Consider the following 10379-nt stretch of genomic DNA (forward strand, 5'->3'; position numbering starts at 1 on the left):
TATCATTTTAACTTATTTTATTATCTGCAGATWAAAAAAAAACAAGTTATCAAGCAAAATACTACTGAATGTCGCTACCAGGGACACCTACAGCAATCCCATTTAAACAGTGTGTGGTCTTTCTGGTCACTTTCTATTGCCTATTGCAGCTCTGGCTAGTCTCAACTAAAGGCCACCTACATTAGAAATAAAAAAAGGCAAAGTATAAGGCAACAAATAGCTAGCATATAAAGAGACAACGTAACAGAGTTGGACATTGTTACACAGTAATAGTCCGAATCACTTCCAGGGATTTCAARCAAAAAGATAAATTAAGATTCAAGGGCAGAAAATATAGAATGGAATTCAGACTGCTTTCTAACAGAGTAATTCCCCCATTCCAAAATAGGTTCCGAGACAGGGTGTTTTCACCATTACTTTGGCTTTACAGAGCTTCTACACATAAATCAGTGAGAACTCACGAGTTGATGTGCACTACTGCCCATTAGATCCACACAAAGTGACAGCAATTGAATGTTTTAACGGCCTATGATACACAATCATTATTGAATCACAAGATTAAAAAGAATGACTTGGTTGACAATTCTGTTCAAACTTGATTAAAGTGACTTCCTCCACATGTACACGTGTGTCATGTTCTTACCGACCCTCTTATGACCTTATCAGGACTTATGATATGATTGCTAAAATAACCTTAAAAAAAATACAAATAAAAAAAGCTAATCGCTGATGCAGCAGTTGTGTGTGTATTGCCTTGCCTCTCAGTCGGTCCTACAGTCAGTCTCCCTTTGTTTTTCTCCCAATGGAAATTCTAGCCTGGTCCCAGATCTGTTTGTGCTGTATAGACACTCCTATGACAATGACTATGGGAGTTGGCTATACAACACAACCAGACATGGGAACCAGGCTGGAGAAAGTTCTACAGCCAGAGTTCTCCTRCTACAGAGATTTGCGCTGGCGCTTCATGAACGACATGGTGTAGTCTCCCGACTGTGTGCTCTTCTGCCTCTTCATTTGAACCTGTGACTGGGCGGTGAGCTGGAGCTTGATGGCACTGGAGTTGATCTTGGCTGCCGACAGCAGCTCCTTCATGCCTTTCATCTTCTTGCTCTGGAAGGCCACCAYGGGACCCACGCTGGGGGAGGGCAGCTGTTGGGCAGGAGAGGGCACCGGGCTGGGGGACTTGGCCTTGCCTTCTGGGTCTCCACCGCGGAGTCCTGAGGAGCGACGCCGCGTCCCGCCCTCCCCACCTACTTTCTTGGCCTGGGCAGGCTGGGTTGGTGGTGGGACAGGGGTGGTGGGGGTGGATTGTGTAGGAGGGGAAGCTTGGTCTTCCAGTTTGGACTCACGTCTCGGCCCACGTCTTCGCCCCTCGCGGGGGTCCTCGCTGGATTGGTCGTCGTCGTCCTGGGGCTCCGGCTCTTTGGTGATGATAGACACTTTCTGACGGATCTGTGGAGGATGTAACAGTGAACAAGGATATAATAAAGTGTTTCAAAGGGTGGTTTGTGAAAACATCTAGTTGGGTTAAATAGGTTATAAAGTGACTAGGGATGCCTTTAAAGGGATAGTCCAGTCTTGTGGTGGTGTGATTACCTGTGCGTCAAAACGACTGAGGGACTGGACCAGGTAGGTGGCCCAGCCCACGTGGAGGACYGGGGTGGGGCTTCCCTCCTCCCACTTACAGATACCGTCATAAAACCGCAACAGGTGGGCAAAGCATTCTGGGTCCTGGAGGGCCGAGAGGGCGGCAGCCTGTATGGGCTGGTCCTGAGGTGGAGGGAGAAGGGGCGAGATAGGGGGTGAGAGAGGGAAGAGCGGGGCGAGAGAGAGGGAAGAGAGAGGGGAAGAGAAATCAATGGAACATAGGAAGGAAGAAGGAAATGAGTAGATAATAGATAGAGGGATAGAGGGGGGAAGTTAGATGAAAGGGGTCCATTCAACACATCAATGAAAGGCAGCTGTCATATGAGATATTATTAATGCATCATTCTGGGACATGAGATTAAAATGAGAAGGGGAAAAATGTTTACTCMGTTCTTAATGATGTAAAATTCCACTAGTCATTACCTTTTCTCCTCCCTCCCCTCCGCTCTCGGCAGCTGCAGCCGTCTCCTTCAGCAGGGTGGGGATGACGTCGTTGGCGATGTCGAAAAACTCCTTGTAGATCTCTTCATCCTCGCGGAAGTAGTTGTAGCTGGGGGAGTGAGATCATTGTACATTGTTATAAAGCACATGAGGTTTGACTTCTTTAAAAAGTGTCAGTTCATGATGACCTTTCATTCATTCAATTAGGTTATTTATTCTCCACGTACGCAGTAAAAGGGATATTAAAAGGTGTGAACACTTGTATCCCTTCTTTTTTTTCAAGAACCCAAAAACACGACAGAAAATACTCAAACGGCATTTTATTTATATTGGTAGATCACARGCCATGATCCTTGTTGTCGTGACAGCAAGCCGAGGGAGCCGAGACTGAAGAACAATGCGTGAAACAGGAAAGGCAGAGAGGTYAAGGGAAGTCAAGAGGAGAGGGAATGTACTGACTTGCCTCTCTGGTGCACACATCCTAGAGACAGAGACAGAAAGAGACCAACAGAGAAACAGGAGAAAATCGGTCTCGTCGGCTGTTCCCTGTGATCGGGTCGGTCAGTATTTTTAGCCCCTGCAGGCCGATGAACAGTGTTTATGTGGGAGTAAAGTGCAGGTTTACTGCCCCACGAGGACCAGAGCCAAGGCTGGAGGAAAGCTCCCTGCGATTGCCTGTCCTGAGGACATCGTATTTAGGCTACACACACCCTGTTAGTCAGACAGAATTATGCCCCTAGAAGACACGCATGCAATATAATGAGTACAGTGCCATACAAAACCACAAGCTAGCCTGAAAGGACATGGTCAGACAACTTGTTCCAGATTTAAGTCTACAAAACGCTGTAATTAAGAGCCTAACATTCCTGAGAGGCATCTGCTGCCCTCTGCTGTCAGAAAGGTGAAACAGTAACTGGTGTAAATTGTCACTGCATACCTCAGCAAAAGATGGTCAACAGGGTTTGCCTCAGTACCCATTGTTTCAATACTAATAATTAATAGTCATGTAACTTTGTTGTTGTTGTTGTATTTTACCCCCTTTATCTACCTAATTMCAATCGTCTCATCCCTGCAACTCTCCAACGGCCTCGAGAGGCGAAGGTCAAGTCATACGTCSTCCAAAACATGACCTGCCAAACCGCGCTTCTTAACACCGCTCGCTTAACCRGGAAGCCAGCCGCAGCAATGTGTCGGAGGAAACACCGTTCACCTGACCACCGAGATCAGCCTGCAGGCACCCYGCCCACCACAAGGAGTCGCTAGAGAGCAATGAGRCAAGTAAAGCCACCCKCCCAGCCAAACCCTCACGGTACCTGGACGATGCTGGGTAAATTGCGCACCGCCCTGTGTGACTCCCAATCACGGCRGGTTGTGATACAGCCCAGGATCCAACCCGGGTCTGTGGTGATGCCTCRAGCACTGCGAAGCAATGCCTTAGAATGCTGTGCCACTCGGGAGGTCAAATTTGACTTTTATAGCCCTTTTCATTGGGAAGTTAAGGGACACTTAAATTAACGATGCCAAAGGTTATTTCTGTGCCCAAACATACCTTTTTACCATTAAACACAGATAGTTGACACAGAGCAGCCGCGTAAGGAGCATAGAGAAGGTAGCTAAGCTAGTTGCTCCAGTAACTTACTCCTGCATGACCTGTGCAGCCTCGGCCCAGGCCCCCAGTGCCTCCCGGACCTCCCTGTGTCTGTAGTGGTAGCCAGCCAGGTACATGAAAGGGTAGATGTGTTCGTTGTTGTAGTACTTCTTAGCAGAGTTCACAGCCTGGATTTAAAAAAAAATAAAAAACACACATACATGCAAGGTATGAATAACTCCTCAAAATGAGCTGATTAAATTATATMTCAAGGATGATTTTGTTAAGATGACGTTTCAAATCAAAATGTCACCGCTTTATTGTTGGTGTACAGATCCACACACTCACTTTAAGGTGGATGGTGTAGGGGTTCTCTTTGCCAGGGATGGGCTCCTGATCCTCCAGGTCAGCCAGGGTGCCCATGGCCATGGGATATCTGTGGCACAGCAAGGGAAAAGAGCCACTTGGTTGATATGACAGAACAATAACATGCTTACAACAAAAAATATAATTCATTTGGATGTAACCAATAAGCATTTTCACCACAACACTTCAAAACGAATGTAGTATTTCAACAAGCTTTTGAGATGCATCAAAAAATAAATCACCTTTCCAGGTCTCCTCGCTCATAGAGCAGCCATAGAAGCCTCTGTGTAGGAAAAAGATCAGAGAGACCGAGGACAACACAGAAAAGCATTTATGAGGTAAATATAAACTACAGTTCCAGCCAGCTTGATGTCTTTGATGATGCCAACAGGTGCGTTTTAGGTGAAACTCTCCCCTTACAATATTCATTATATCACACTTATCATCCCCAATGTGCTGATGGTGGTCACACCTGTTGAAGCTGTAGCATTTCAGAGCTGTCAGTGTGCAGGTCCAGTGAAGGGTTGATGGCACACACCATGAAGGCCACCTCCATGTTCCTGTTACACTTCATATAGGAACCCTTCAGGTACAGCCAGCTCTGGAGGACAGGGGGGAGATGGGGGTTAGGGTTGAGAGGTGTTGTACTGTGTTTACAAGTTCAAGGTTTGTGTGTAGAACAGCAGTTCTATGTAGTTGATAAGTAGCTATATTAAAAAGGTGTGTGAGTGCATGTTATTATAATGTAATTGCAAGGGGTGGAAGTATCTCTGTACCTTACTTACCCTCTCGCCGACACCGGCGGCAACTGTCTGCCCCCTCCGGTCCTCGTTGCCCTTGCCGTGCCAGGTGACCTCAGCTGTCTCCTCTCCGTTCTTGCCAAAGATGACCCAGGCGTGGTCCTCGGACAGGGCCAGGTGCACATCCCGCAGCCCCAGAACCTGGCACGCTGCCACCACTGCAAATGCCACCCCCGAGCTGTCCAGCTTTGTGCCTGTTCAAAATAAAGAAAAGCAATAGGATTGAGTTAGTAACAGCTTTAGCCTCCTTCAGACAAAACAACCTTGTATTTTAGTCAAACTATACAACATGCTTTCCTGTTTGTGAACAATGGTTTTTATTGGGTCACAAGGGCAATACAATCACAACAAACAAAAAAACACTACTTTTCCCGGGTATTTTGTTATCCCCCCCCACTTACACACCGTCCCATCCCCACCTATCCCAAACATACCCCAGTCAAACACACTACCAGTCAAATGTTTGGACACGCCTACTCATTCCAGGGTTTCTTTATTTMACTATTTTCTACATTGTAGAATAATAGTGAAGACATCAAAACTATGAAATAACACATATGGAATCATGTTGTAACCCAAAAGGTGTTAAACAAATCAAAATATATCTTAGATTTGAGATTCTTCAAAGTAGCCACCCTTTGCCTTGACAGCTTTGCATTCTCTCAATCAGCTTCACGAGGTAGTCACCTGGAATGCATTTCAAAGAACAAGTGTGCCTTGTTAGAAGTTAATTTGTGGAATTTCTTTCCTTCTTAGTGCGTTTGAGCCAATCAGTTGTGTTGTGACAAGGTAGGGATGATATACAGAAGGTAGCCCTATTTGGTAAAAGACCAAGTCCATATTATGGGAAAAACAGCTCAAATAAGTGAAGAGAAACGACAGTCCATCATTACTTTAAGACATAACGGTCAGTCAATCTGGAACCTTTCAAGAACTTTGAAAGTTTCAAGTGCAGTCGCAAAAACATCAAGCGCTATGATGAAACTGGCTCTCATGAAGACCGCCACAGGAAAAGAAGACCCAGAATTACCTCTGCTGCAGAGGATAAGTTCATTAGAGTTAACTGCACCTCAGATTACAGCCCAAATAAATGCTTCCCAGAGTTCAAGTAACAGACATATCTCAACATCAACTGTTCAGAGGAGACTGCGTGAATCAGGCCTTCATGGTTGAATTGCTGCAAAGAAACCACTGCTAAAGGATACCAATAAGAAGAGACTTGCTTGGGCCAAGAAACACGAGCAATGGACATTAGATCGGTGGAAATCTGTCCGTTGGTCTGATGAGTCCAAATTTGAGATGTTTAGTTCCAACCGTCGTAACTTTGTGAGATGCAGATTAGGCGAACGGATGATCTCCGCATGTGTAGTTCCCACCGTGAAGCATAGAGGAGGTGGTGTGATGGTGTGGGGGTGCTTTGCTGGTGACAATCAGTTATTTAGAAGTCAAGGCACACTTAACCAGCAGGGCTACCACAGTATTCTGCAACGATACGCCATCCCATCTGGTTTGCGCTTAGTGGGACTATKATTTKTTTTCCAACAGGACAATGACCCAACACACCTCCAGGCTATGTAAGGGATATTTGACCAAGGATAATGATGGAGTGCTGCATCAGATGACCTGGCCTCCATCATCACCCAACACCAACCCAATTGAGATGGTTTGGGATGAGTTGGACCGTAYAGTGAAGGAAAAGCAGCCAACAAGTGCTCAGCATATGTGGGAACTCCTTCAAAACTGTTAGAAAAGCATTCAAGGTGAAGCTTGTGGAGAGAATGCCAAGAGTGTGCAAACCTGTCATCAAGGCAAAGGGTGGCTACTTTAAAGTTTGGGGTCACTTGGAAAAGTCCTTGTTTTTGAAAGTAAAGCACTTTTTTTGTCAATTAAAATAACATCAAATTGATCCGAAATACAGTGTAGACATTGTTAATGCTGTAAATGACTATCGCAGCTGGATTTTTTTATGGAATATCTACATAGGCGTACAGATGCCCATTATCAGCAACCATCACTCCTGTGTTATTTCTTTCTTTATTTCTTTCTGGCCATTTTGAGCCTGTAATCGAACCCACAATGCTGATGCTCCAGATACTCAACTAGTCTAAAGAAGGCCCGTATTATTGCTTCTTTAATCAGAACAACAGTTTTCAACGGTGCTAACATAATTGCAAAAGGGTTTTCTAATGATCAATTAGCCTTTTAAAATMARAGAATAAGACGTATGATATGATCAGCCATGTACCCCAAATCCTACCTGTGATGAGACTGAAGAGGGATTGGATGTGGGCGCGGTCCTTAAAGTAGGAGCGGCTCAGGCTGTTCCAGATCTGTCTCTTATACACATCTAGATGTGTATAAGAGACAGTCTGAATCTTTTCTTCTTATTGTCCAGTCTAGGATATGGCTTTTTCTTTGAAAGCCAGCATCCCGGAGTCGCCTCTTAAGTGTTGTCGTCGAGACTGGTGTTTTGCGGGTACTATTTAATGAAGCTGCCAGATAAGGACTTGGGAGGCTTCTGTTCCTCKWYRWAMKSAKKCRAKWYTYCTMYTSCTCCAGATACTCAACTAGTCTAAAGAAGGCCCGTATTATTGCTTCTTTAATCAGAACACCAGTTTTCAACGGTGCTAACATAATTGCAAAAGGGTTTTCTAATGATCAATTAGCCTTTTAAAATGATAGAATAAGACGTATGATATGATCAGCCATGTACCCCAAATCCTACCTGTGATGAGACTGAAGAGGGATTGGATGTGGGCGCGGTCCTTAAAGTAGGAGCGGCTCAGGCTGTTCCAGATGACGTCAGACACCTTCTTCACCAGTTCCCTGCTGGATCCGCCGGCAGGCCTGCGGTACTGAGACAGGTCCACTGCTCCCCGGATTTGGGCAGTGAAACGCTCACGTAGGGCCGACAGCATCCCTAACTCCACTGTAGGGAAGCAGGAGTTTGGACAGTCGGGCTCCAGTGGCTCGAAGCGCACCCCCGGYACGTTTATTGGTATGACCCGGTTCACGGCCAGGAAGTGTTCAACGAAGCCCAGGACCAATGAGAGAAGGGCCAGGTCCGGTTCGGGTTTACGGAGCTCCGCGTCGAACAACGCAACCACACCATCGATCCCCTTTAGGGGAAAGTGTTTCTTCTGGGCTGAGTGTAGTCCCATGTTGACCCCTCTCATCCGTCACAGTTCGCAGTCACTCACTAGGCAGGTGTGTCTTCTCCACTCTCAGCTGCAGTGATGTCATAGGGGCTGGATGAGAGGAAAGTGTAAATCAGTACCAGCACACACATTGAAATCAGTTATACTGTATTTCCCCTAACATTCAAAGGCCTTTGTATGGCTTCTTTCACTTTGTGCAAAAAAAAAACTGTAGACTGACTAGCCTAAGTGGGCGTGGCACAAATATCAATTTATTACGCAAGATATGTTAAAAAAAAGAGGCTTAACCTAATACTGGGAACAAATATTGATATCTGATAKAAACRGMMCTAACTAGCTAATAACAATGTTTTAAAATAATACCAAATCCAGATAATTGRATGATAGTTTAAAATGGTTCGATAKAATTTCACCACCCCACACAAGATCGTAAAATTAACAATAAGCTATTAAATMAATTTTTGGTCAAGACAAAACACGAAGGTTGAGGAATTTGATWGACCGGCAGGTGCAGTTAGCAACAATATGCAAATAGGCTATGCAATATGCCTAAGCTAGCAAGCTGTGCTAGCAGGRATAATAGCAAAACATGTACAACTACATGAAAATACAACTATTATGTGTATTCCAATCGATTTACAAACCTTCCGGAACTCATAGCCCGCTCGTAAGCTTATTAATATTTCGAAAGAAACCTAATACGCACCCGTTAGTTCAATGCTACACCCACATGTTTTTGTTTGTGCCTTGCTTTTGCCGCGCAGTTCTATGACTGTATTCGGGCTGTTCAAACGTGTCAGAACTTTGGCGCACCTTCAAATAGCTACCAACAATGCAGAGTCGTGCTTAATCGAAGATTAGACAGTTCAAKGTATTTGCAGCTCTACTAAGCTGCGCACCCAGCGCTCAGTTTAAACGTGTTTGAACGAGCCCCCTTTTGTCCTTCCTTATTGACTGGACAGATGCATGTATGGAAATGTAGTTCAACTTTACACCATTGTTGCCAAAACGTTCTAAATAAGATCACCGGAGACGACTTAACCTAGTTGTCTGGGGAACTACTAGGCGACATTATATAAGATGATCAGACTAGGTTCTAAATGAGCTTGCCCATGAGCATGTATGAAGTGTTTTTGTGTTTGCCAACCATTTAGCCCCTATAAATAAAGCCTATTTGTATTTAATGCTGTGTCTCATGGATGCCTAAATGTGATTTTAAAATGTGACAAAAAAATGTCTTGCCTACAGAAAAACGTTAATGTGTTAATTTGAAAAAAATGTGGGGGTGTACACGCCTCTTTATCATGATGTAATGTTTATCACGAGACTTGCCATCACTGTTTCAGTTAACGCGTTATAATGTTMGGTTAAGGCAATGTTTTATACAGAAATGTGATATTGCATAGGCAGGGTGGGCAAAAATGACTAAATACAATTACAAAATACCATAAAGATCAAGGTATCCAAATAAATCACAGAAAACTTGTATTTTGAAATTTATTTAATTGAAATACAGTTATACATTTGCAAGTAGCAAGCCCAAACAGAAACAACATTCTCAATAAATGTTACAGAAACATTACATTTACTTGCTATGACTGTGATTAGTGTTGTTTTATCTACCTTAGTTGAATGCACTGACTTGAGTCACTCTGGATAAGAGTTTCTGCTGAATGACCTCAACATATGTGTGGAAATTAACATACCAAAATGAACTGCAAAGCACACTGGGTATTATTATTGGCCTTGTTTCAGGGGGCATGTCTAGATGGGATACAGCTTTACCTAATTATCCTAAACTGCTACAAAAGTCAATTTTGACAAAAGCCATAGCCCTTCCAGACAAAACCTTGATTTGGGGCAGAGCTCATTAGAATAATACTTAGCATGCTTTGCGATTGTCTATTTTTTCATACACATTTATAATTAATTTACTTAGCAGACACTGTTATCACACCATAATGCAATCAGACTTCTGATATCAATGCAGGGTGAAAGGGGGCCACAAAATGGTGAACCGCTATAATTAAGAATAATATATAGTCTTTTGTATTTGGAAAATACAAATTACAGCTCTTGAAAGTATCTTGTTCCAAAATGCATTGGAGTGTAGTTCTGCCCAGTGRAATACAAATTACTCAGAAGCAATTGAACTAYACAAAAATATAAACGGAACATGGAAAGTGTTGGTCCCATGTTTCATGAGCTGAAATAAAAGATCCCAGAAATGTTTCATAAGCACAAAAAGCTTATTCCTTTCAAATTMTGTGCACAGAAGTCTCAAGTTTTTAGGGYGCGTGCAATTGGCATGGTGACTGCAGAAATGTKCACTAGAACTGTTGCCAGAGAATTTAATGTTKATTTCTCTACCATAAACTG

At 43.8% G+C, this 10379-nt stretch overlaps 1 protein-coding gene across 1 annotated transcript; it reads right to left on the bottom strand.

The window, feature by feature from the left end:
- Positions 1–2: 2 nt before the first annotated feature.
- Positions 3–8897, bottom strand: LOC111955206 (menin). The gene is made up of 10 exons (XM_023975386.2): positions 8707–8897; positions 7568–8090; positions 4828–5036; positions 4515–4643; positions 4285–4325; positions 4025–4112; positions 3728–3864; positions 2071–2197; positions 1597–1770; positions 3–1452 (listed from the first exon to the last, which is right to left on the bottom strand). Exons 2-10 carry the CDS (start codon positions 8016–8018, stop codon positions 940–942), a joined length of 1869 nt encoding a protein of 622 aa, XP_023831154.1. The 5' UTR covers positions 8019–8090; positions 8707–8897; the 3' UTR covers positions 3–939.
- Positions 8898–10379: the final 1482 nt, after the last annotated feature.

This window comes from Salvelinus sp. IW2-2015, linkage group LG3 (assembly GCF_002910315.2).
Source record: "Salvelinus sp. IW2-2015 linkage group LG3, ASM291031v2, whole genome shotgun sequence".
NCBI classification, from domain to species: domain Eukaryota; kingdom Metazoa; phylum Chordata; class Actinopteri; order Salmoniformes; family Salmonidae; genus Salvelinus; species Salvelinus sp. IW2-2015.